Raw genomic sequence first — 27,298 nt, 5'->3', positions numbered from 1 at the left:
GGTGTGGTGGTGCATACCTTCAATCCTAGCAATAAAAAGGCAGAGACAGGCAGAGGATCTCTAGGAGTTCAGAGGCAGACTGGTCTACAAAGCAAGTATCAGGCCAGTTAGAGCTAGAGTGAGACCTTGTCTCAAAACAAAACCTAACCCTCTTCTTTTGAAATCTAATCAAAATCTTATTATGAATCTAATAAGTAGCTATTTGCAGACCTAAGTACATAATTTTTATTTTAGGAGTTGAGGATGGAAATAGCCAACCTAATTTGGAGCTCAAGTCTATTCCTGAGAAATACCCTCACCTTCTAGACTAGGTGAAGTTGAAGAAATCTTTACATACCTACATTTATGTTCTTTCTCATGAGCATTTGACAAGTTTAAATGAAGGTTACATCCTCTCTGTATTATAATTCCATGCCACATGCAGTCGGGGCTGCTTTTATTTTATGAAAAAGCTGATTTCCGATCTACATTAAACTTAATTGAATACATTGAATGATGAAGGCCTTATGGTCTCATTTACAAAACATGGCCAGTGTCCTTCTTGGCCTTAAAATTTGAGGAAGGGCACTTCGAATGGCTTCGAGTTGGCGTGTTTCAGTGCCAGAGCATAGGCGTAGACCCTGGCATCCACTGTAAGATGTTCTTCTGCTACCAAAGCTATGGAAGCAAAGATGACAGTTTAGAGATGATGACAGGAGAACCTAGACAATCACTGTTCACAATGTATGCCAGTTCCTATACTAGATGCTGGGGACACAGTCTAATATTAACACAGTAAAGGATTAAAAGTAGTGACACAAATGTCCCATCAGGACAGCATGCAGCCGTCTCACTGGCCCAGTGTCTCCCAGCCACTTATTTGGGAATAAGCTCAAAGGACTGATCCTTGAGGTCAGGGGTCATGTCCTATTCACCTGTGTACAGCAGAAGTGTATGCCACTCTGTGACAAACCAACATGAATGTTGATTCCTGTAGTTTGATTATACTGGTTAGGTAAATTGGTTGTTTCACCCTCCCCTCTTTCTTGCTGAATTATCCCCTCCTAAGACCAGAAGGGAAGTCAGGTGAATGAAAGAGAACCCTATAAAGGGCATTCTATAAACAACCCTATAAAGAATATTCTACAAACAAAGCATTTACCACATACTGTTTAAGCACCTGGGGGCTAAGCACTTTGCCTGCATTATCTGTCTAATTTTTCTCATGCATCCTCACAGGAAGAGGCTTACTTGATTCAAGAAAACAAGAAACTAGTAACAATGATAATGGTGGCAGAGCCTCAAACTCACCAGGCCTGTCCGATCATTAGCTGTACTGCCTAATATTGGCTGCCATGCCTTTTCTGAATAAATGGTGGCATTTAATTTGACTTTGAGGTATTCAGATGAATTCTATCTCAGGTCTAGTTTTTGAAAAGGTGAAGAAATTGAAGCTGTCTGGGAATATAAAACCATAGTTTTTTTTGAAAGATAGTCACTTAATTTTTAAATAGCAATAGACATTTCAAAATAGAGCTCTCTACTTAAGGGAAGCCATAAATCACTGGCATGGGAGGAATTAAGGACTATTCCTATGGTTTTAGGTCAATGAATACTTGTTATTTTATGTTAATCTCCAAAGTAATTACTTAAAAACTCTAGCAAAAAATAAGTTATCTATTTCCTGAAAGAGATCTATAAAAAAAATTGGGATCATGAAAGGCTCTGCTTCTTCACAATTGAGTGAATAGCAGTCCACAAAGCTGGGGTCCACAAAGCTGGGGCACTGAGGAGCACCTGTGCCACCTCCTCAGTAATAGGATCTAGGGAAGGTGTCAATATCTAACAGGATTTTTGCACTGTCTTTGTGGATGGGCTGATATAACCAACCGGCCCTGATTTACTAAGTAAGGTTCATTCATTCTATCAGCTTCTCAGTCAAGTGTGTGCTGGAGGGCTGCTGTCAGAGTTTACCTTGATTTAACTTGACTGTCCACAGAGACATCTAATACACCAGTGCAGCTGGACTACACATTTACATCTGGACATGGTACTGATCAAAGAACTCAATAGTTTTGGTTAGACTGCAGGAAAATAATCACTATTATGTAGGGAAATTTTAAAAGGCCCCTATTAAAGCATTCCCTCAACACAATGGTTTTTTTATATATATATTTCAAATTGTATATCACTTGAAAAACTAGCATTGGTCCACAGTAATTTTCAAAGTTTTTAGGTGTCTGACATTAATGAGATGAAGATGAGGGAATAACACTAATGTCCTAGTGGATAGAAATGGGGACAGGGAACCAAGAGAAGGCTGGGTAATAACCTTAAGGTGCTTACCGTCCAGTCTAGTCAGTAGGTCATTCTTTGGTAAAGAAATCACTTCCACAAATTCTAAACAAACAGAATACAGTGAAAATAAAGTTGAACAGGAGTGAACCCCAACAGCCCCAAATGTCTGCAGCCGTCATTACCACTACACTAAGCCATCACAGGGCCAGCCATTGGGAGTTGAATAACATACCTCCATCCCCTGCAAACAAAAAGAGGGAAGAACATTTATATTTTAGTACAGCCTGCTGGGACAAGCCTTTGGAAGACTTCAGTGCAAGTATAAAAACTGGAGAAGAATCTAACAGAAACTCAAGACTACTAAATATATCATAGTAAAGTCAATTTCAATAGCATAACAATGTCATTCTTCAATCATTTCACAGAAAAATTTAAAGCATATCCTGTAATTCATGTTTGCCACATTTATACCTGTGGACAAATACACAATAGAAAATTTAGCATTTTACCCATTTTTAAATTAAGATTCAGCAAGATTAAGTATAAGTTATGCAAATGTTACCATCCTTAAGCTCACAATCTTTTACCACCCCAAACTGAAAGTTGGAATTCTTCCATGTCTTATGAATATATGCAGTTTAAACAATTAAGCATTTAAAACTGGCTGCAAGAGATAATGAAGCATATGCAGGATTAATTTACAAGGATAAGAAATTACCACTCAAACATGATTTACAATGGTGTGTGTGTATTGATAACCATGTGTACTGATAAATCACCCATCTATTAATCCACCTTCAAAGGAGTGGAAAAAAGGACAGGGAATTGACAGCGTCTTAATGCTTTTAGACCCCAACTTGCTAGGGGATATTTTAGTGCAAAGACTAACCTTACAAACTCTCCAAATATAAAACTGGCTGAATAAAGGCTGCAGCCTTTAACACCTGCTGCTCTTGCACATGAAGACAAAAACCAAGGCGATTTTAAAGTTTCTCACTTTCTAGTTGGGCCTGTACCTCATTAAATAGGAATGAATTTTACACACACACACACACACACACACACACCAAAAAATTGGACATTGAACATTTTATAAAATCAAATAATATAACTTTTATAGTTTAACATTTTATAAAAACAAAACACATAAAAGATCAATGAAATGTTAAATAAAGAGAATATGTCAAAATACCTACCCAACACTGGGAAGCAGACAAGTATCCACGAAGAACCTGTGGCACACTATGATTCTTCCAGTGAAAACCATGCTTGCTTTAGCGAGTTAAGATACTCAATGCAACTCAACCCACTTAAATGCATCCAGCATACCCACCCTTACCTGGATTGGGCTTCGGCCTTACATTTGCAGCATCATCTCCATTGATGGTCACTGTCACAACATGTGTAGTACAGTTTGACAAGCCTGGATTCATGCACACAGCTGAGAAAAGAAGTGACAACTTGTCTTAAGAAATGAGGCAAGTGCTTACTTGTTTCACTAAATGTCACAGAGGAGGTGAGGCTCAGGGTTCATGTCATCAGTATCTAGTCAGTAGATGCTACCAGACTGTAGAATGTGTATGTGATCAAAATGCTCTCAAAGTTCCTGGAGTTCCTGCACCAGTCTGGGGAGTCTGAGGGGTTAGATGGTTCTGATGGGGACGAACAACCCTAGTGAGGAGTGTGCCACAGACAGGTAAGAAAGTAGCAAGGTTTGCTAGGCACTGAAGACAAGTTGGTTTCACAGTTTTTCAATTTCAGTTCTCTAACTTGCTCTCAAGCAGAAGAGCAGTTCACTTGCAGATGGAGAACCCGCCTTTTTAATTTGGGGTAAAGGGGCACTGAAACACTGTCTTATTGTATAGCCCATGCTGACCTTCATCTTACACACCTTCCTCAGCCCTGGAGGACTAGAATTACAAACATCACTGCACTTGACTGGAAACCAATCTAAATCCCTGGTCCCTCTCTGCCTGCACTCCAACCATACAGAAGCCCTGTTTCATTAATGTTCAAGAAACTGACATCTGAAAAGCAATACAAACCTGGAGAACATTCAGCAACATCACCTTTGTAGCCAGTTTCTTCCTCTAGCTCCCGCAGAGCAGCTGCTTCTGGGCTTTCCCCATCGTCGATGAACCCTGGAGGACAGATGGGAAGCCAGTCCTTTGAACATCTTTCTAACAGTTCCTAAGGAGCTGACTTAGGAAAGTCACGGTCACCCTTGCATACCAAGCAGGTTATGGTAGGTGTTTCTCCTGCCTCTTGCTTACATCCAGATGTTTTCATGAACATCTCAGCCATGTTCTGTACAAGAGGAGCAGCACCATGAGGAAAGATGATTTGGTGGTGGCCAAACAGCCTAGGTTTTAGAGCCAGTTATGTGACTATAGTACAAGAGGCTGATTCTTTTTGTTTCATTTTTTGGTATGGTAACCATTTACTCATCTTGCTTTCCTTCCTCACAGAAAAATCCTGAGGCTTAGCAATAAAGTGCCAGGAGGAAGTGCCCTGAAGGTTGCTATGGAGACCAGATAGTCAAAAGAGGGAGAAAGTAAAAACTCAGGTTCATTTTCCTGAATGGAATACAACCGTGTAAAGAACAAGTAAAATGTAGGTTATTAAATTATTAAATTACTTTCAGTGTTATTATTTTCTTAATAAAATGGCAAGTGAGAAAGAAACTAGCTAACTATATACTGCACTGAATTGGGCTTTGTTAAGTGGGTAAACACTGCACTTAAACTCTAGTGAGCTTCATGAAACTGGCTGTAAAGTATACCACTTTTGATAAATCCACGGGGTTTATTGATTCCTTCATGAGTACAGTCCAATATATTGCTATAATACATACTGGAGAGATGGCTCAGAGGTTAAGATCACTGCCTGCTCTTCCAGAGGCCCCTAGCCTTAGACATGTTTATTACTTAAACATTTGCCACGTGGACAGATGAAAAGATGTTAAGACATAAGCAATGTGATGCTCAGTCTCAGGCAAAGGACCTGGCGTTACTCACCTGCTGGAAACTCCAAGCAGTAGCCACCCATTGGGGGTCGGAACTGCTTCACCAGAACAATACACTCATAATGAAGAGTTCTTTGCAGCACTGGGATGATTGACACGGCTGTCAAACAGAAACACAGCTAAGGAATCCTTAAGAAAGGTCAGCAATCCAACATAAATTTCAGATTTGAAGATGCATCTAAAATACTCTGAACTTGCTGTTGAAGCAGTGAGCAATTAATTAATCTACATGTTGGCAGCCAACTCTGAACTAGTCTCATTTAATAATGTAAAATATAAGCGGGGCGGTGGCGGCGAACATCTTTAGTTCCAGCAGAGGCAGGCGGATCTCTGAGTCTGAGGCCAGCCTGGTCCACTGAGTTCCAGGATGGCCAGGGCTCCACAGAGAAAGCCTGTCACACACACACACACCAGAAAACAAAACAAAACAAAACAAAAACAAGAACCCCCCCAAGCAAACAAAAAACAACAACAACAAAAAAAAAACAAGAAAGTAAAAAGTAACACTTCTGTCAGATTTTAAAATACTCTTAATTATAAAAAGTTCACTTTTTGTTGTCAAAACATCCTTTTCCTTTTTCTCTTTTAGATGGAGCCTATGTGTGTCTACTGCCTGGGCTAACTCAAACTCATGATTTCCCTGCTCCAGGCTCCCAAGTATATAGGACTACAGGTGTGAACTACCAGCTCAGTCACAATTTTTTAAAAAATGAAGTTGAAATTGAAATTAAACATGTCACACCGGGCCAAGCATGGGAAGCCCCTGCTCCCCAGGCAGCAGCCAGTGAGGTGACACCTGGTGAAGAGTGTCTGTGGCCACTAGATCTCCTTTATGCCAGAAGCCAGTGAAGATCCACTGTGTCTTCTCTGTCAATGGTCCAACTTCTGCTATTCTAGAATATAAGCTCTTCTGCTCCAAATAATTTGGCCTTAAAACAAAACCAGAAAGTCACTGGCTGTGGAGAGAGACCCCCATCAAGGAGGATTGTTAGCATCTCCCAGATACATTGATAGTTAAGAGCAGCTGGAGCAAAGCAATTGTTTGCCTCCTACAAAAACAAAACAAACCAAGATAGCAAAGCAAAAAGCTCAGCTGTTCCAGACCGCATGTGGCTACCAGGATGTTTCTGGTGCGGTTACAGCCAAGTCATTTATGCCTGGAAGGGGAGGTGCACGGAAGCCCTTTCCCAATTCTCTTTCCGCTCAACTGAAGCATGAAGGTGGGTGATCATTTCACCGCACCCTCAGGCACTCACTTTCAGACTACAAAGGGCTCCAGTGGTCCTAACATATGAAGACCTTCAAATTATACTGACATAGGTTAACACATCTTTCCTTCAAAAACTGCCCTTAGCTTAGAAAACGGGAGCCAGAAGTTACTTATACAGAGAATTCTAAAACACAACACTGTAAAAACAGAAGACTACGTGAGTGTATGCATAAAGGATCCTAGCTGAGGGTAATTCTTCTTTGAGCTCTTTGGTTATAATCTCATGTGCTAGCTTCCTTCATAAAGAGAGTTATAATAGTCATACCGTCAGCAGATTTTCCCTTCCTGGTTGTGAGTTTCACTGTTTCCCAAGTTCTATGCAGACAGAGAACAAAGAAAAACAATCAGCGGCAAAGGAAAGAATATTCTGTAGACATAAAACTTCATATGCAATGCATGCAAATATGCTACTGAGAGTGGCCAAGGAGCACAGTAAAGACCTGTACTTCATCAGCCAACCGTGCTTTCTTGTAGCACAGGTGAAAATAAAGAAACTTGTCACCTCTCCCCCCAGCCTCTGGCTGCCATCTAAGCGGAAGCGGCTGAGCACTGGAGCCACTGCGCCCTCAGAGTACTTTGGTTTGAATCTCAAGTCTACAGTCAGCAGCACAAGCTGGTAGTGCAGTTGTCCAGGCCTTCCGCAGCGGTGAGACATACCAGATGCATTTCCAAGGACAAAGGATGCCATGCACAACATGAACCACTGAAATTATGCAGGTGTAAAATATGTGACCAAACCACACAATTCAAGGAAGCAGAACGTTTCACTTATCTGAGGAATTGGATTTTCTTTGCAAGAGTGCGGCTTTATGTAAGGAAAAGGACAGGGCCCTAGAGGAAGCTGTGAAGTGCTTGACGTCATTCTCGCTCCCTTTTATGGCTTCCTTCGTGTTAGCGATTTGTTCCTAGCTGCTTGCTCTCAGGTTTTGGTAGTATCTCTGCTATTCTACCTGCTCTTACAGGAACATCAGGTAGGGTTATTTGGGAAATTGAGTTACAAGGGAGAAAAAAAACACACTGTTCAAAAGGGGGGGTAAATAACAGAAAATTTCACCTCTTTTGGTTCTCGTCTCTTGGGAGGGGGAAGCAGTGCTAAAATAATGCTGGAGGTGGTCAGGCAAACAAAGTTAGGCTTTGCTTTAAAGGTGGGTTATAATCTGGATGGCTCTAGGCACTAGGCTAAGTCCAGTAAATTACAAGATATCCTGCTCCAAGGGGCTCTCTTGCTCATACTTTTTTTTCCTGGCTGTCCTTGATGTCTGATTATATCACATTCCTACAAAAAGGACCAGCTATTTAACGTGGCTTAAAGCAAGAGTAAACACAAACCCTTTCTGTGAACTGCACACCTCTCGGCATTACACCCAAGTTTCCCAAGGTAAGCATGTGAAAACAAAAACCAAACACACTGCTGTGACAACTCACAGTAGCCTGACACTCCTGTTAGTAGCAAGAAAGCCAACCCCAAGCCATTTCCAACACATAATACCGAGTACAGAGACAAAACACCTGTTGTGACAGATCTCTGCTGCCTCCTAAGGTTAGTCCTAAAGACTGAAGACAGTGCTGGGGAAAGCACCGAACGTCCCATCCCAATACACTAGGAATAAGGAAAACAGAGTGGCAGCATTACAGTGGGTAAGGGAAATAAATGAGCGGTAATGAGCCGTAAGTGAGCAGCAGTAGAGTCAATACACACTCCAAACACTACAACAGGAGTGCCCCCGACAGCTCAGGCGCTCTCCTGGAACTCACGGATGTGGACTCGCTGTCAAGAAAAGCTCAGTCTCTACTTGTCTGCTGTGGCAATTCATTCAGCCAGTACCTTTTGGGGTACCAGCCCTTTGGGTGTGGTCTGAGGTGCTACCTGTGGACTAATAAGCAGAGAAGCAGCGTGCTCGCTCTCTTGTGTGGTGGTTGGAGATTTGATCGCAGCTTTCAGTGCCCCCAAGGGCAGAGGACCCCGGTGGCTCTCTACCTTATGGTTATTTGTGAGTGTCCCCCAATAAATATTTGATATCCCTTAACTTAGGGTTCTCGTGGATTCACCCACACATACACTTGTCCTCCAGCTAAACTGAAGCTACAACAGCTTACTCTTTGTGTAACTCAGGGAATAGTAAACCATCTGGAAAAATCTCTTCCAGCTTTAGAACTGGAATTTCTATTTAAATTTAAATTACTCCATTTGGTCTCTCGTTAAGAGACCTAGAGCGCTTATCTTTAGCCCCCGGTGAGATAGGAGATGGCAAGGGGCGACTCAGCCTCGTCTGCAGTGCCAATGTAAGGACTTAACATTAGTACTGAATACTTCTAGGATCCCTTCTTCCATGAATGAGACACTAGTAAAATCATTCTCTGTACAGAGTTCTAGCAGCCACACATTTCACAACACTGTATCCCGAGGCTTAGGTCCTAGCACTGGTGAGTCCTGGGTTTGCACCCACCCTCTATTTACTCCATCGTTAGCTCTCTCTGCCCTCTGTTAGTATGTCTCCCACAGCTCTCAAGTAATGGGTCTTATTAAGGTTTGTGCTAGTTCAGCAGAAACAGGTCAAGTTTGTTTCAATCACCAGCAAATCTATGTATTGTCACCTTGGGAAATGTATTTGCTCACACACACACACACACACACACACACACACACACACACACACACACAATTCTTTCATGATTGTGTAGCAAGTGAAATTTTTTTGTAACGACTTGGTGTGATATAGTCTGGATACTAAATTCAGCTTTATTCTATTTTATTCCTTATTACACTTCATTGAATACATAGTAAGCCTACTTAATACATGATTTTTTTTCCTACTGGCTTACGTGTGTGTGTGTGTGTGTGTGTGTAGGTTGGGATCAAACCCAGGGCTTTGCACATGCTAGGCAAGTGCTATACCCCGAACTGCATCTACAGCTCTTTTCAAATATAATAGCCAGTAATGGCTTTGTTTTCTTTTTCTTCTAACGCAGACATTAAAAATTGGTTTTAAACCGGGCAGTAGTGGCCATGCCTTTAATCCCAGCACTTGGGAGGCAGAGGCAGGCCACCTCTGTGAGTTCAAGGCCAGCCTGGTCTACGGATTGGGTTCCAGGACAGCTAGGGCTGTTACATGGAAAAACCCTGTCTCAAAAACCAAAACAAAACAAAAAACCCAAAACAACAACCAAGAAATTTGGGTTTACTAGAAGGAAGCAATCAACACTGTTGAGTATTCTATAGCTTGTTAAGCCAGAATGACATGTTTTCGGCCCACAGTACTATGGAGAATGGAGTTAGACTGGGTATAGGAACAACTGTAATTCAGTTTATTCAGGGATTATCAACGACCCAAGGGTTTAGCAATGAAGCAGGAGCTGGACTTAGAAAGCTTACAATGGTGACACACCTGTGTCCATGCAGACACAAGAGAGACCTGGAGAAACCAAAGACAGATAGAAAAGAAGGAAGTTTACCTAGTTTTACCAGTAGGATCCATGTAAGTTGTTTTTTCAAATTTGACCCATTTTCCTTCCGAAATCAACTAAAACAAAACCAGATAGTTATAAGGTAGGAAATGTTCAAATCAAGTTGGTCTTTTTTTTAAAAAATCAAAACATGTATTGTTTTAAATTTTCTCTATGTCCCTTCCCCCCAATAATTTGTGGGTAAGTTTCTAGCTTAAGTATTCAAAGCTGGTCCCCTAAGTGTGGGCTTTTTTTTTTGGTAGAACTAGGAGGGGATAGAATTACTGTCTAGGGATGGAGCAGAGCAGGTGTGGCTCATTGCCAGTAGGCGCTTGGTATCTGAAAAATAGAAATACCTGGGCTGGGGAGAAAAAGGGAACCACGGGAGTACGGGTGTGTGTGGAGGAGATCTTCTGCGTGTTTCTCTAGTTCAGACCCGGAGTTATACGTGCTAAGCTGACCACACTGGTGTGTAGTTGTATGTAAAATTTTACTAAGCTGGATGGTGGTGGTGCATACCTTTAATCCCAGCACTCAGGACGCAGAGGCAGGCGGATCTCTGGAAGTTTGAGGCCAGCCTGGTCTACAAAGTGAGTTTCAGGACAGACTCCAAAGCTACAGAAAAACCCTGTCTCAAAAAAAAAAAAAATTACTAGGAAATAAATAAAAAACTAGATTTTCTTTCTGATACCCAAGTCCCCACCCAATCCAAGACAGGCATCAGGAATTGCTCTGCCCACACAGCAAGGAGTCTAGGAATATAAGTCACCTAGGGCACAAGGCAGAGCCGAGGAGATTTTCACTGTGATAACAGCCTTTTCTTACTAGCCCATCCCACCTTCTCGCCAACACCAACCTAATCCTTATCAGATCTATCCACAGACAACACAGAAAGATTCTAAATCAAAAAGAAATCCAGAAAAGTGTCAGGACCACAGTTCCAGGATGAATATGTAAAATTTATCCACAACAATTGGTTTCTCAGAGAAAAAAGCCTTAAAAACTCTATTCAACATTAGTTCTACAGCTCAGTGGAATCTGAGCTACAATGAACAATTGAAGTTTTTTTTTTCCTTCCCGATACAGGGTTTCTCTGAGTAACAGCTATGGCTGTCCTGGAACTCTCTTTGTAGACCAGACTGGCCTTGAACCCACAGAGATCCGGCTGCCTCTGCCTCTCAAGTGCTGGGATTAAAGGCATGTGCCGTCACCACCACCTAAAAACAATTTTAAGTTTTTATTATTTTAAACATTTATGCTGGGATGACAAACAGCAAGATGTAATTACTGAATATGAAATCTCAAAACCACATACTATGTGCAAAACCACATATTATTTATTTTTCTCTCCAGGGCAACTTTTAGAAAGAATTTCTCTATTAGAAGCCAAAATATACTTATTCTCAATTTCATTATACATATAATTAAGATGGATAAACCACTGTTCACAGACAACAGTAAAATGTGGCTTAGCCTTGAAACGGGAGTGAATAACATTTGCAAACTATCTTCAAGAATGAAAATCCCATGGTAATAAAAAAAAAAAATAGCCTGCACATTCATTTTAAACTTAGTGTTATGTGGGGAAGGGAAAGGATAGGAAAAAGCAAACTCTACCTCCTCTGAAATAATGTGCTGTTTGGCGTTCTGAGAAGAATCTGTTGATTCCTGGTTCTCCATTTCAACCTAGCTGGTCCACAATCCTCAGGTGGGAAGTTCCGCTGTAAGGGAGTGAGATTGGTCAGGCTCCCCCAAACATGAGTCTCTGGTCAAAGAATTGGAATAGATTAAAAAAAAATTATCTACTACTAAAGCATCTTCTCTCGTGACTCTCTGGGAGAACTGCCTCAGGAAGCATGCAGAGGTACCTTTACCAGTGAGGTGTTCTCATATTGCTTCCTCTGCATCCAGGTGATGACTGTAGACTGACCTCTTCCTAGAATTCTCCTGTTCTCGTTGCCCCGCCTCTACTTCCTGCCTAGCTACTGACCAATCAGCGTTTTATTAAAATACAAATCTTTACAGGGTACCATACCATTGTCCCACAGCATCACTCTTTAGGGGCCCACCACTCAGCTTCCAAATAAATACACAGACACTTACTTTTACTTATGAATGCCTAGCCTTAGCTTGGCTTGTTTCTAGCCAGCTTTTCTTAAATTATCTTGTTTACCTTTTGCCTCTGAGCTTTTACCTTTCTCTATTTCTGTCTATATTTCCTCTCCCTCTTACTGGGTGCTGGCTGTGTGGCTGCCCTGGCATCCTCCTTCCTCCTCTTGTTCTTTCCTCTCCACTTGGCATTGGCAGTCACTCCCAGCCCTCACCAGCCTCCTACTGGCCACTCAGCTCTTCATTAGACCAATCAGGTGTCTTAGCTGGCAAAGTAACACAACTTCAGAGTCAAACAAATGCAACATAAAAGAATGCAACATACCTTTGCATCATTAAACAAATATTCCACAGCATGAATGAATGTAATAATACCTGACAGTGGTATTTAGAAGTGGGGTGACCACAACATTTAAGGAAAAGAATACAAGATTTTTACACGGTGGTTTAATACTGACAGTTGGTCAGAGGCCAAGAAAGCAGGGGACTGGACTTTTGATTTTATAGGGGAGTACAGTTAAGAGATTGTAGGAATCCTAGAAGAGACATTGAACTTTAGACTTTTATATAAGTTTGGACTGTGAGGGACTATGTGAACTTTAAAGTTGGACTGAATACTTTTTTTGCATTCATAATACTTTTATGTTATTTTTATAAGCACTTGGGGGCCACGGAGTGGAATTACTAGGAGGGGTGGCCTTGCTAGAGGAAGAGTGTCACTGTGGGGATGGGCTTTGAGGGCTCTTATATGCCCAGTGGTTCAGACCTCTTCCTGTTACCTAACAACTCAAGATGTAGGACACTCGGCTACTTCTCCAGCACCATGTCTGTCTGCACACCACCATGTTGTACCATGATGATAATGGACTAAACTTCTAAAAATGTAAGCCACCCAATTAGTACTTTTCCTTTAAAAGAGTTATTGTGGCATGATGTCTCTTCACACCAATCGAACCCTAAGACAGCGGCAGAAGCAATCTCACGCTGTGGAATAAACTTCATTTAAACTGTAAAGATGTGTCATTTTGGTTTAATAAAAAGCTTAAGGGCCAATAGCTAGGCAGGATTCCAGGCAGAGAGGACGCTGGGAAAAAGAAGGGCAGAGGCGCCAGGAGACACAGCAAGCAGGATAAGCAATATGGAGATGAGGAGATAAAGCCAAGAGGCAGAAAGAAATGGGTGAAATTGGTGAATTTAAGTTGTAACAGCTAGTCAGAAAGAAGCCTAAGCTAAGGCCGAGCTTTCATAATTAGTATAAATCTGTTGTTTTTTGTGAGCTGGCGGCCCAAAGAAAAGCCCAACTACATCGCCCACCTTTCGGTGTCCCAAGACCCTGCGGCTACGAAGGCAGCTTAAATACCCCCGGAAGAGCGCGCCCAGGAGGAACAAGCTTGACCACTATGCCATCATCAAATTCCCCCTGACCACCGAGTCAGCCATGAAGAAGATAGAAGACAACAACACACTTGTGTTCATTGTGGACGTCAAGGCCAACAAGCACCAGATCAAACAGGCTGTGAAGAAACTCTGTGACATCGATGTGGCCAAAGTCAACACCCTCATAAGGCCCGATGGAGAGAAGAAGGCGTATGTTCGGTTGGCTCCTGATTATGATGCTCTGGATGTTGCCAACAAGATTGGAATCATCTAAACTGAGCCCAGCCGGCTAATTCTAAATATACACTTTTTCACCATAAAAAAAAAAAAAAGAAAAGAAAAAGAAAAGCCCAACTACAATCCCACAGTCCCAGCTCAGCACAAAGAACTGCAGGCAACTAAGGAAGGCGAAGAGTGAGAGAAACAATCTTCCCCAGGGAAGACGCACCAATGAGTTGCTCTATACCAAATGGTCAGTCCTGAGGACATACACACAGGTTAACATTCCACAGACTAAGCAGTTCATATTTAGGAACATAACATGTAATAATAATAACAAAAGAAGCCGTGGGTTTGAAAAAGGATCTAAAAGGGCATATGGTAGTACTAGGAGGGAGGAAAGGCAAGGGAGAAATACTGTAATTTATTATACTCTCAGAAGACTTTTTAAAAATTATAAAAAAGAGACAGATGAGAGTTCAGATGCAAAACTGAAACCAGAAACTAAAGTCAGATCCTGGAGTTAGCACGCTGCTCATGGCTGCCATTCCTTGAATTGCTGCAATTTGTTCAAAACGGAAAGTGAAACAAATCCTTACAAGAGGGAACAAGTCACTGCCTTCTCTCTGATAAAATCTGAGGAATGTTGTCGACATTGCTCAATACTCATCAGGTCTAAGAAGTGGGACTTTGCCGTTTGGGAGGCTGACACAGGAGAATGGCCTGAGGCTACCACTTTGAAACTAGCTTGGATAAGATGGCGAGTTATGAGTTCAAAAAGGAAAACAAAATGTAGACGTTCAAAGCCTGAGTGAAACCCTGGCAGACAAGCAGGTGGTTGCGACCGTTACATAAGGAGAGAAATCAACAAGGCCCTTTGAGAGAGCAGGGAAAGTGTGGTTGTGTGAGGCACATACAAGCTTGTGTGAACACAGACACAGGTGTGCTTGTGCACAAGTGTGTGGAGACCTGAAGTCAGCCTTCAGTGTTTGTCCCCAGGAACTACCCACCTTATTTTTCTGGCGCGTAGCAATTAGCTTAGGCTGACTGTCCATCCTATCCCAGAAGCCTTCTGTCTTTGCCTCCCCAGAACTGATATTACAAACTGAACCATCAACCCTGGCTTTTTCAAGGGTGCCATACTTAGGCATCTTGAATGATTTCTGACGTTCTAAGTAAGCTATCTCCTAGCCTTAATAAAATGAATTAAAACTTTAAAAAGTTTGAAGAAATAATTTAGTATTATGGCTTTTTTTTTCTCTATGCAACAGCTCTGGCTATCTCAGAACTTGCTTTGTAGACCAGCCTGCCTCTGCCTCCAGAGTGCTGACTAAAAGCACATATTAATAATACTCATAGACAATCACCATCCTCAGTCCTATCCAAAGAAGCCACTTTCCAGGGAGTTGAGATGAAGTTAGACTGTTAGGACTGCATTTGTGTTAAGAGTAAATAATGGTTGAGTGTTGAACCCCACACAGGACATTTATAGCATCCCTGCCAAAGCTCAGAAGAACAGTATGGAAGATTGGGAGGAAAGAAAAAGCTGGCAGACAGGAAAAAGGGCTGCAAAATGCCATCTTATGAACAGCAACTACAATCAAGAACTTCCCCAAACTACTGACTACTGACAATGGTTCTGCTCAACAGTCAGATAAGGATGGAGGGGGACTCAGGGGCCCCAACCCTCACTGTTGAACTATTTCCTAAGTAAAAATTCAGGGACAGAGGGAATCACTGCCGTCAGTTAGGTAGCCACTGGTGACTCCCCCACCAGCCTACAATGGGCAGTCCTAATCCAATGGCCACATAGATGGCTCTGCCTAAACCGAATCAAGTCATGAATATGAAGATTCATAGGTGTGTGTGGTGGGGAGAGAGGGTTACGTGGATGAGAAGCAGATAAGACAGGGTTGGAAGAAGCAGTACACACATGTCAAAGAATTAATTTAAAAAAATAGAAATTTCATTTAATAAAGAAACAAGAATGAAATAACCAGTATAATGTTAAATAATTTTAGTCATACCAAAAAAAAAAAAAAAAAAAAAGGCCAGGCGGTGGTGGTTCATGCCTTTAATCCCAACACTCAGGAGGCAGAGGCAGGCGGATCTTTGTGAGTTCCAGGCCAGCCTGGTCTACAAGAGCTAGTTCCAGGACAGGCTCCAAAGCTACAGAGAAACCCTGTCTCGAAAAACAAAACAAACAAAACAAAAAAAATTTAGCCATTATCATAACTTTAAAAGTTTATTTTAAAAACCAGGATATATACACTCTTTTGTACTGTACAGGGTAAGAGTTTAGTGCCCACATCAAATGGATTTCAGTGCCGTTCCCTTCACTGAAAATTATTCTCTGAGTAGTCAGGCGATCTTGCATTCACACTGGTAGGGGTGGAACAGCACTCAGGTCCACAGTGTGTCCTTTCTCCCGGTAGGGATGGGCAATTGGTGATGAAGGGAGGAGCTGACATGTATTGAGATTCTACTACTCGGTGACTAAAAATTTTTTTCACCTTGGAATCACTCACTAAATCCCCTTGCCCCTAATGGTACTGACATTTTAAAAAAATTTAAAAATCCAGAGGGCTGGTGGGACACCTCAACCGGAGCTTGCTATGGAAGCCTGAGTACTCAAGTGAGACCCCAGGAGCCAACAGTGGAAAGAGAGAAGTGACTCCCCAAAGCCAAAAAGTGGTCCTTTGATCTCCACAAGCCTGCTGGACTACCCACCTGCACTGGTACACAGTACATATGATTATTTCTACCCTGTAAAAATTGAAAATAAAAACAAACGTGGTAGTTAAGCACTTGCACATCTTCTATTTGTGGTGTCAGTTCATTGAATTCTGGCTAAGTCTGTCTGTAGCAGAACCTACTTCAGTACTAAAAACAGTTATTGAAAACATAGAATACAGGTTGGGTGTGGTTGTGCATGCCTTTAATCCCAGCACTCATGAGGCAGTGGTAGGTGGATCTCTGTGAGTTCGAGACCACACTGGTCTACTAAGCAAGTTTGTTCTTTCTTTCTCCCCACCATCCCCAAGACAGGGTTTCTCTGTGTAGCTTTGGAGCCTGTCCTGGCACTAGCTCTTTTAGACCAGGCTCACAGAGATCCGCCTGCCTCTGCCTCCCGAGCACTGGGATTAAAGACGTGTGCCACCACCGCCTGGTTACAAAGCAAGTTCTAAGACAACCAAGGTTACCAGAGAAACCCTGTCTCGAAAAACCATGACAAACAATCAAGCCACAGAATACACAAGACTCTGTTCCAGTTTCCTTCTCTGTCCTGTCATCTTCCTGATGCTTACAATTTAGCTGATTCTCTCCAAATAACTGTCTCAGTCTCTGTGCCCAAGTGTTTGCTGGGCTGTTAAAGTATCGCTTTACCCAAATGAATAACATTCCTGGGTCTGCTTTCTCCCATAGATCAACTAACTTCAACAAAAAATACTTTACCCAAATGCATTCCAACCAGTGCTAATATTTCCTCTTACTGTAACTTTGTTTCCAGGTCAATTAAAAAAAAGTATCAGTGGTCTCTCACTTATGCTCTGTCTCTTAGCTGTGCAAGCACCATCCCCCAGAAAAAGGAAAAGGAAGCTTCGGATTATTGATGCTTTCCCTCAGAGGAGCAGCCAGACCTGGTGGTGCATCCCTTTGATCCCAGCACGAGGGAGATAGAGACAGGTTGATCTCCATCCAGGTTAGCTTGGTCTACAGTGTTCCTCAACCTCCCTAATGCTGTATCTCTTTAATACAGACAGTTCCTCATGCTGTGGTGACCTCCAACCATAAAATGATTCCGTTGCTACTTCATAACTGCAATCTTGCTACTATTATGAATCATAATACAAAAGTAAGATATACGGGATATCTGACATATCTGACGTGTATCCCCTGAAGGGTTGGGACCCACAGGCTGAAAACCATTGTCATAGCCCATTCCAGGACAGCCAGGATTATAGATACTTTGTCTCAAAGCGACAAAACAAACAACAACAACAAAAAAACCACGGGACTAATTAATTCTGGATTTCACAGGTACCTGAATTGGAATCTTTGTCATTCACAACCCACCAACATACACTGCACCATTATAACCCATTTATCTTGGCTTTGAAAATGTGTTCTTTAAACAATACTTCCAACCACTTCACCTGTAACTTTTAAACACGTTATAGTTCTGTTATGTGTGTATTCTAACTCAAAATACAAAGTATTCCATTGGTTAATTCTAACAAATACCTTTCTAAAGAAGTCGACAGTGGCTGGGGTTCTATCTTTCTAAGTTAAACTGCTTAGACAGGCTCCGGGAAATATGCGGGTTTTTTTTTTTTTTTGGTGGGGGTGGATATCGAAACTGGGGGTTTTTCCTTCTTTTAAAGAAACAAAACTGAACTTTGTAAGGAGACAGATGGAAAAAGGAGTAGGGAGAAAAACCACAAGTTCACGTAAAAACTCTTTCAACCTTATGATTTCACCATTGCAGCGACACTGATAAAAATCTGTGCTTTTCCACACTGGTGACTTTTTCGAGACTAAACTAAATGAACTTTAAGCTTACAAAGCACAACTTTCCTCTTTCCCTTACTTCCCCATATGAACATCGCCTCTTTCATCTCCAGGACCGTAAAATACGTGCCTCCTCCCCAGGATCGTGCCTCCTCCCCAGGATCGTGCATGCGGGATTTCTTCCCTGTGTCTCCTGAAATTCACTTTCGCTAATGAGAAGGGACCATTCTTGTAGATGCCTCGACTAGTGTGTTCAAATGTTTATTGTGCTGTTCCCTGGTTCCTCTCGTAGCCCAGGCTGGTTCGCCTGGATCTCGGGTTCTCGCGCTCAGGCGCGGGCTGGGAAATACGCGCGCGCCTAGCTGCGTCCTAAGTACCATCAGCAGTGCTCGCGCCCTCCTGTCCCTTCCCCTCTCCGAGGACTCTTAGTACCGAGATTGGCGCGAGCCTACTTACCTACCCTAAGCTGTGGGATGTGGAAGGGATGGAGGAGGAAAGGAAAAACAATCAGACAGAAGCTGCAATCTCCGGAGAAGCGGGCACCACCACTAGAGACACCGGCGCCTCTCGTGGTGCTAGGAGGATTGTGCACACGTCCTCCTCCCGGCACCCGTAGAAACTCTGCTAGCTTCAGATGATTACCTTCCGGGTCGAGGTGTCTACAGACGATAGAGGAGTTGTAAGCTTCCTAAAAGTCTATACTTTTCATGATGCTTCTCTCCCGGACTCAAAGTCTTTTTGTGTCTCGCGAGTCTGTGCGGGCATGCTAAACGTACCCTCCACCATTACTTTAGCTTTTAGCGCCTCCTGACTTTTAACGGACCGGAAAAGTCCTTCCATCAAAATAGCTTGGTGGGCACTTCCGGAAGTGACACGCCGGATTCCGGAGAGTGCTGGCGGGAGAGGAGAAAGGCAGCGGTGGACGCGGCAGGTGGAGGATGAAGAAGGAGCATGTTAGTCACTGTCAGTTCTCCTCCTGGTACCCCCTCTTCCGAAGCCTTACCATCAAGAGGTAAGATGCCCAAAGGCGAGCTGCGATGTTTGGGCAAATCCCTTCTCCTCCAGAAAACTAAACAAAAAGGCAGGCCTTCTAAGGACTCAGTAGGAGCGAAGGTGTGGAGCTGTCGACTCCCTGAGGTTTGAGGTGACAGGATTAACGAAGTAGATCAGACATTTGCCCTGTTTCCTGACGCGAGTCAAGGCGCGTGTCGAGAGAGCTAGGAAAGCGGTGAGGGTCATAGGCAAATTAAATCGAGATAGATACGTTTGGAATTGCCAGAAGTGCCAGGCGATAAACAAAACCAAACCAAATTGGGTAGTGCGCTTTGCTGTTGACTAACCCGTCTGGTGACAGTTGAAGTTCCGTCACTGTAAAATGAAGGCAGTGCTACTGACCCGACCTGCAAGTCTGTTGGGAAGCTCCAGTGCGGTCGTGTATAGGAAACCTTAGGTGGTTACGTTGCTACTGATGGTCCGGTCTGAGAAGGAGCAATCCAGCTGGAAAAAGAGTGGAGTCGTACTTGTTCTCTAGTTCCCTGGCCTAGAACAAGGAGTCTACGCAGGTTTGCAGAATGCTTCTGGTGAATCCGTTCTCTTATCATTCAAATGCAAGGCAGCTAAGAGACCATCTCCAGCATTCAAAAGCAATCGTAAAATCTGAAAGATGCAGATAAGGCTTTCATTCACTAACAGGGATAGGTAATGTGTGTGTGTGTGTGTGTGTGTGTGTGTGTGTGTGTGTGTGTGTGTGTAACACACACATATACTTTGGTATGACACATGTGAACTTGTCAGTCATTTTTGTGCTGAAAATCCCTTTTCGTTCCTTTTGTCTGTCGTTTTGAGAGAGTCTGGCTATTGAACTGGTGCCCTTCCTACCTCAGTCTCCCAAGTGCTGGGGTTACAGACAGGCACCACCATTCCCAGTTCTGCACTGAAGATTCTTCAAAACTGCCCTTTGGTTTCTATGTAACTGCCCTTTGTAACCTCTGTCATAGTGCTCCTTTGTCTTAAGCAGAATAAACATATGGTAATTAAGAGTTAGACTCTAGCATCATAACCGTCTCTCTGCCTTTGAATTCTGGTTCTAGCAGTATCTTCAGCAGATTTCTTAATCTCCCTAGCCCTCCTTTGGAAAACACAGAAAGTGGTAGGTTTGTTATGAATGTCACATACTTAAAGTGCTGATACTCCTTCTAGTACATAATAAACACACACAAAGCATTGCTTGTTTCCTTTTGAATTGAATAAGCTCCCATTGAGCAAATTATTTTAATTCACTTAAAATGTATGCCATGTATGTGAAGACGTCAGTGGAAATAAGCTGGTGAGTGGGATTGTCTGGCGTCTCTAGACAGTCTATGCCTAAGCCGTGCTGCCTGAAACCACCTTTAAGATGTTCGTTTAGTTAGTGTGTGTGTCTGTCTCTGTGTGTGTATGTGTGCGCACGTGCGCATGTTGGGCATGTGGAGGTTCTAGGACAGCTTGCAGGAGTCTGTTTCCACCTTCCACCATGTGAGTCCTAGGGCTTGAATCTCAAGTCATCAGTCTTGATGGCAGGTACCTTATCCACTAAGCTGTCGTTTAGTAGCCTAAAAGCATTTATTCTGCTTTAAACCCTTTCCTTGGTCTGTTTAACCCAGCAGTGATATCACTAGCACCTAACAGGACAGCCCTTCCACAATCCAGACAGATCAGGTGACGGCATATGGCAGACATTGTCTGCTTCAGACCTGAAAATACACATCCTGCCTATTGGCTTAGCATTAGTATTTAGTGTTTATTAGTTTTGATTCAGAGAAGATTATGCAAATTCCTTTTTAAAAACAGTTTTTATTTATTCTTTGAGAATTTCCTACATGTACACAGGTATTTTGATCCTAGTCTTGCCATTTCCCCCTTGCCCATCTTCGGGTCTAAGAAACAGTGCATCTCCCAACTTCCTACTATGCTTTTTTTTCCCCACTATCTTTCTCAGTTTAGTTAGTGATGCCTGTATGTGCATGGAGTAAGGCCATCCACTGGAGTTTGGGCAATCTTCCAGTATCCACATCACCTAAGAAAAATGACTCTTTTTCCCACAGCAACCATCACTTGTCAATAGCTCTCAGCTGGGATTGAGGCTTGCTGGGATTTTGTCTATCTTGCTCTTTTGCTGGTTACTACTGAGAGTTCATGAGCGTGGTGCCACATACTGTGCAGAAAACAGCATGTCATTGTGCTCCTTCCAGCCTCGCTTATAGATTCCTACCAGCTCTTCAGCAGTGTCCCCCGAGCCTCGGGAGTGAGGGTGATATAGATGTTCCCATTAGAGATGGCTGTTCTACACTCGTTCTCAGCGCTCTGACCAGTTGTGATTTCTGTTCATTTCTCAGGATTTGGGTTTTTGTTTTCTTATTTCATTGTAAGAACTACTGTGGTAATTATATGAACTGCAGTGACTATTCATATTATATTAGCTCCTGGTTTTTGCTCTGTTTCATGTTAAAATGATCTAAATATGTTTTTATTTTCACAAATGGTTATAAAATGACTTGTGTGGGATCTTTTCTCTCTGTTGTGGAATAATCTTTTTGTACAAAGATATGTCTTTGCCTAGACACCTTCCACTTGGTTTAACAAAGAACTAAATGGCCAATAACTAGGCAGGAAGAGGTTTGGCAGGACTTCTGGACAGAGAGAGCTTGGGGAAAAAGAAAGAAGGAGTCACTCATCAGAAGCCCAGGGAACAAGACTTGCAGGAGGAGAGTTAAAAGCCATGAGCTACGTGGCAGCACATAGATGAGTAGAAGTGGGTTCATTTAAGTTATGAGAACTAGTTAGAACCAAGCCTAAACCTGGTGGTGGTGGCGCACACCTTTAATCCCAGTGCTTGGGACGCAGAGACAAGCGGATCTCTGTGAGTTTCAGGCCAACCTGATCAGCAGACTTAGTTCTAGGACATCGAAGGCCACACAAAGAAACCCTGTCTCAAAAAACAAAAACATAAATGAAGAAAGAAAGAAAAGAATATAAAAAGAAACAAGCCTAAGCTGTAGGCCAAGCTTTCATACTTAATAAGTCTCCATATGGTTATGGAGCTGGCGGTCCCCCAGAAAATCTGTCTGCATCTCCACTGTGACTAGTCCTTTTAAATGATATGTTTTATTTCTTCCAGTGTCATTCTCCCACTTCCTCAGAATGTGAAAGACTATCTACTCGACGACGGGACTCTGGTGGTTTCAGGAAGGTAAAGCATATCAGAAAACAATCCTTTATAATCATAAAGAGCCAGTGTACTGATTAAATCAACGGTTTTGCATGGGTGAGTAGATTAGCCTAGGCACACCATCCTCTTCATTCAGGAGGCAGAAGCAGATGGATCTCTGTGAACTCAAGGTCAGTCTGGTCTACACACCAATTTCCAGGCCAGTCTACCACATAGTAAAGCCTTTCTCAAAATAAATAAAGAAACAAGGAAGCAAGTCCTTGAGATTTATGTTTAGGTCCTCGGGGTTATGCAGCAAGAGCTTTTACTTCTGAGCTACCTCTTCAGCCCCCTTGTTTGTTTGTTTTGAGACGTTTTGTCATATTCCCACACTAGCCAGCAGTTTATTGTGTGTGCAGGTTAGCCTCATTCTTGCCTGCTGGATTGCTAGTGTAGCTTTCTGGATTTTATTTCTGGCTTCTTGGCATCATTGCCTCTCCCCTTTCTTCTTGTTTTTAAAATTATTAATTATTTATTTATTCCTATTTTATATCCATTGTTGTTTTTTCTGCATGTATGTCAGTGTGAGCTTGTCGGATTCCCTGGAACTGAAATTACAGACAGTTGTGAACTGTCTGGGACTTGAACCCAGGTCACTTGGAAGAGCTGTCAGTATTCTTAACTGCTGAGCCATCTCTCCAGCCCCCTCTTTCTTTCTTTTTTTTTGTTTTTGTTTGTTTTTTTAGAGAGGATTTCTCTGTGTAGCTCTGGCTGTCTTGGAGTTTGCTATGTAGACCAGGCTGGCCTCAAACTCAGAGATTTGCCTGCCTATGCCTCCTGAGTGCTGAGATTACAGGTGTGATACACCACTCCCTGGCCATTGATAACCCTTTAATAATGTGAAAATTGTTAAAGTAGAGCCTCATTAGTGTGGTATAATTAAAGAATAAGGAAATGATTGAAAAAAGAGAAAGGGTTGCAAGCTCAGTATTAGGGTTCTGCCTAAGATGATTAGTGAGTTGTTTACTCCCGGTATGTGGGAGTCCCTGAAGATGCTACAGCCTACAGAGAAATGATCCACTCAAGGCAAGAAGGAAATCTAGTTTAACATGACTCAGTAGCCAGGGCTGTTTCAAACTTCTAGAGTCTGACACCAGTTTATTTTAGACATTTAAGTACAGTACAGTTTTGGAAAAAAGTTTTCTGGTAACAATTATCTCAGTTTCACTTGCACAGTAAAGTTTAAGGTGTGACTACATAGAAACTCTTTTACAAAGTACATGTGTCCTCTACAGTAAAGATGGGTTCAGCTGAGTGGCGGCGGCACATGCCTTTAGTCCCAGCACTCGGGAGGCAAAGGCAGGCAGATCTCTGGGAGTTTGAGGCCAGCCTGGTTTATAGCACTAGTTCCAGGACAGCCAGGGCTGTTACACAGAGAAACCGTGTCTCGAAAAACAAGCTGAGGGAGGGAGGGAAGGAGGGAAAGAGGAAGGGAGAAAGAGGGAGGGAGGGAGGGAGGGAAAGAGGAAGGGAGAAAGAGAGAGGGAAGGAGGGAGAGAGAAGAAGGAGGAGGAGGAGGAGGAGGAGGAGGAGATGACGACGATGACTGGGGAGTCAGAGGGAACCGGTTCAGAGATGGACTCATGCTTTGTGCTGTCCTGTAACAGAGCCCTTTACCTCTGAGTCGGGACTTCATGATCTCTGCTAGTGTCCAACCAGCTGTGCACTTGTCCAGTAACTTGTTGACTTGTACATATGGTAAAATCGGATCTTTCTTCATTCTTGGCCCTGGGCAAGTCTTCTGTCAGTTAATGTGTCACTTGGGTCTCCTTTTCCATGTAGAACTCCTCATCCTCAGTAGGCTAGTCCTGGCTTCTTTACCAAGCGGTGAAAGCTTTCCAAAAAAAAGTAAGGAAAAGCTGTAAGGACTTCCGGTGGCCTGGTTCAGAATCAGGTGCTGTTGCTTTGGATAAATTATGTGGGTCAGAATGAGTCTTGAAGCTAGTCTAACTTAGGGGGATAGGGAAATACTGGAATGTGATGGGTGGGAAGGCAGAATAAACCTGCAAAGAAATAATTTAATTTAATTTTCTTCCTTTGTAGTCCAGTGCAGATCCAGAGTAATCCTGACATCATCGTGTATGCTCACCTTTCCTTGTACAAATAAAAAGTCCTGGTTTGCCCCCATGCTGTTCATTAGCTGTATGGGTAGTTCTTCCCATTTCCCTATGTGTCTGTCCTCATCCAGTCGAATCTTCCCTGTCTTTGCTGCCACTTTCTCAAATATTTGGGTCAGAGTTGTACATGATTTTTAACGTATTAGCTGAGATGGAGATTGGTGCAGAAGAACATTTTCATTCTGCCTTCTCTTACCAGCAGTATGTTCCCATTAATTCCATGTTTTGTCTGTCTGTGTGTCTGTATATCAATTTATCTATATCTATCTATCTATCTATCTATCTATCTATCTATCTATCTATCTATCTATCTATCTATCTACCTATGCATCTATAGCTTTTTGAGACTGGGTTTCTCTGTGTGTAGCTTTGGCTACTCTGGAACTCTCTCTGTAGACCAGGTTGGCCTCTAACTCAGAGATCCACCTGCCTCTGCCTCCTGAGTGCTGGGATTAAAGGTATGCAGTACCACCGCCTGACATTTATTTATTTAAATTCCATATTAATTTTAAATTCCATATTTTATTTATGTTTCAAAAAGTGAACATTTTTTTCTTTCTTTCTTCTTTTTTTTTTTTTTTTGTTTTTTTTTGTTTTTTGAGACAGGGTTTCTCTGTAGCTTTGGAGCCTGTTCTGGAACTCACTCTTGCCGTCCAGGCTGGCCTTGAACTCACAGAGATCCGCCTTACTCTGCCAGCTCAGAGTGCTGGGATTAAAGGCATGCGCCACCACTGTCTGGCCTGAACATTTCTTTATATTACTCTCCAATAGTAAAACTGTTTTGCATTTATTTATTTCTAAAATTCAGTACATTTGAAATTATGTCTTCATGGCACCAAGGTATTTTTCTCGCTTAATTTTTGCTTTATGTTTTCTTAGGGAAGATCAGCCAACATGTTCCCAGGCAGACAGTGATAACGAAGCAGAAGAAACACAGGTCAGTAGAGAAAGTCTGTTTAGTATCTGTTTTCATTTAGACAATCTCTGAAATACTTTTGACAGATCTTACCTTAGGTTTTATTGCATGAAAGTCTTACTTTGACATACTGTGTCAAATATATATCTACTCATACATGGTATATATGTGTGGTATCTAAGCTTGTGCATACTTATGTATGTCCCTTGTGCAAGTGCACAGAGGCCAATGAAGGACACCCATTATTCTGCTCTATCACTCTCCGTTGTATTTCCTTGAAACATTCTCTTGCTGAACTTGGAGCTCACTGTGCTTCAGCTAGGCTAGCACTGGCCAGCAGGTCCCATGGATACCTTCAACCCTACTTCAACACCAGGGTTCCAGGACTGCACAGCTGCTTCTGGCTTTTTACGTGGGTATTGACGAGTAGAACTCAGGTCTTCATGTTTGAGTAGCAAGTGCTTTTACCTACTGAGCCATCTCCTCATAGACCATGTTCAGGGAAAGGTATCTCCTGTGTGTCATTTTTAGGTACCATACTGCCTTTGTTATCCCAATATAGTATTTAAACTGAATGTTTTCTTTCTGTCTTCTTGTCCATGCAGTGGTCCGATGATGAGAACACAACCACACTAACGGTAAGAGCAAAGCTGCACCAACTTGGAGCAGGCTCACACTGTTGCACAAGAGTGAACCTCAAGGCCTAAGTGCCTACCTCTGGGTTTAATGTGCTTGTGCTGGGATAGCCTACTGTCCGTGGGTTATCACTTACTATTTATGAAAAACCTTACGTCATTAAAGAGGGCAAGCATCGTTTGCCCTCTTTCTCCCCTGCTTACAAAAGAAATATCAAAAGTACATATTTGATGCTCCACTTGCTTCTGTTAGGCCAAATAGTAGCTCTGAGATTCCCAGATGAATAGGAATTAAAGTGAAAAGTCTGTATTCATCTATTCAAGGATATTTAAATGGCATAAAGTTATTTCTTTTGAGTGACACTGAAGTACTACTCAAAGGTGCTTTCGTTTATTTTGATTAAAGAGATACAGTTTCAAGGATACATGAAAAGATGTGATGTCTAAAATTGGTGTCGTTTCTTAGATTACCATGCCAACAGATGCAGAAATGGGACATTTTTGTCTTGTTTACTCCAGATGCCATGCATATCACTCTTGTATATGAAAATCCTATTTAGCTCAGTGTGATTTTGTCATACTCAGACCACTAAACTGGGCTCTTGGGACAAAGATATTTGATTTCTGCCATCGGAGGGTTTGTAAACCAGGGAGCAGGATGACTTAAGGCAGGAGGTCAAAGCAGAGAGAACAGTTAACTGAGGGCATCCAGAAATGCTTCAATGGGAAGCAATATGTGGCCAAGATTTTTAAAATATAATATTTTTATGAACTCTTTGAGATTTCATATCTACATACAGTATTTTTTGGTCATATTCATATCTACTCCTCCCCCTAACTTCTCAGAGCCTCCTCCCGTCCCCACTCCCAACTTGAGTCCTCTTTTTTGATTACCCACCCACTTTGTGCTCTGTGTGCTCTCATGGGTATGCAGCCATCCATCCACTGATACACTTGACCTGAATCTTAATGGGGGTAAGGGTGATTAGTATATGAGCTCACATTTAATAATATAGATGGGTAGATAATGTATGTGACTTAGTCTGTTCCTTCTGCTGTAACAAAGTATACTGGACAATTCATTTCTATCTACTTGTTAATATCTACTTATTATGGTTGTTTTTTTTTTTTTTTTTTTTTTTTTTTTGAGA

At 42.3% G+C, this 27,298-nt stretch overlaps 2 protein-coding genes across 6 annotated transcripts in view; one reads left to right on the top strand and one right to left on the bottom strand.

Moving 5' to 3' along the window:
* Positions 1 to 399: 399 nt before the first annotated feature.
* Positions 400 to 18,857, bottom strand: Nudt5 (nudix hydrolase 5). Of its 5 annotated transcripts, none has more exons than XM_005354862.3 (10): positions 18,690 to 18,857; positions 11,634 to 11,781; positions 10,026 to 10,093; positions 6,838 to 6,887; positions 5,295 to 5,402; positions 4,323 to 4,418; positions 3,617 to 3,718; positions 2,510 to 2,518; positions 2,326 to 2,379; positions 400 to 657 (listed from the first exon to the last, which is right to left on the bottom strand). In XM_005354862.3, the coding sequence occupies exons 2-10, from the start codon at positions 11,694 to 11,696 to the stop codon at positions 548 to 550; spliced, it is 660 nt and encodes a 219-aa protein (XP_005354919.1). In that variant the 5' UTR covers positions 11,697 to 11,781; positions 18,690 to 18,857; the 3' UTR covers positions 400 to 547. The 5 variants fall into 5 exon arrangements, with proteins under 5 accessions (XP_005354919.1, XP_013204492.1, XP_013204493.1 ...); XM_013349038.1 differs by having other exon boundaries at positions 11,634 to 11,737; XM_013349039.1 differs by having other exon boundaries at positions 11,634 to 11,737; positions 18,694 to 18,857.
* A 96-nt stretch (positions 18,858 to 18,953) lies between these two features.
* Positions 18,954 to 27,298, top strand: part of Cdc123 (cell division cycle 123) — a 45,510-nt gene continuing 37,165 nt past the window's right edge. The window contains exons 1-4 of the mRNA XM_005354860.3: positions 18,954 to 19,245; positions 22,390 to 22,461; positions 25,476 to 25,533; positions 26,118 to 26,150. Of these exons, the coding sequence (XP_005354917.1) occupies positions 19,172 to 19,245; positions 22,390 to 22,461; positions 25,476 to 25,533; positions 26,118 to 26,150 (237 nt within the window). The 5' untranslated portion in view covers positions 18,954 to 19,171. The remainder of the gene's footprint in view (positions 19,246 to 22,389; positions 22,462 to 25,475; positions 25,534 to 26,117; positions 26,151 to 27,298) is intronic.

This window comes from Microtus ochrogaster, chromosome 16, assembly GCF_000317375.1.
Source record: "Microtus ochrogaster isolate Prairie Vole_2 chromosome 16, MicOch1.0, whole genome shotgun sequence".
Classification (NCBI taxonomy): domain Eukaryota; kingdom Metazoa; phylum Chordata; class Mammalia; order Rodentia; family Cricetidae; genus Microtus; species Microtus ochrogaster.
The sequence above is the reverse complement of the archived record's forward strand: the minus strand, read 5'-3'. Positions and strand labels throughout refer to the sequence as shown.

What these genes read in the sequence shown, in the direction of transcription:
- Nudt5 (XM_005354862.3), bottom strand. Translation starts at nt 11,696, where the DNA reads ATGGAGAACCAGGAATCAACAGATTCTTCTCAGAACGCCAAACAGCAC. An exon ending in CTGCTTGGAGTTTCCAGCAG is followed by an intron (nt 4,419 to 5,294) that starts GTGAGTAACGCC and finishes TCTGTCCTCCAG; the next exon opens with GGTTCATCGACGATGGGGAA. An exon ending in CCTACTGACTAGACTGGACG is followed by an intron (nt 658 to 2,325) that starts GTAAGCACCTTA and finishes TTGCTTCCATAG; the next exon opens with CTTTGGTAGCAGAAGAACAT.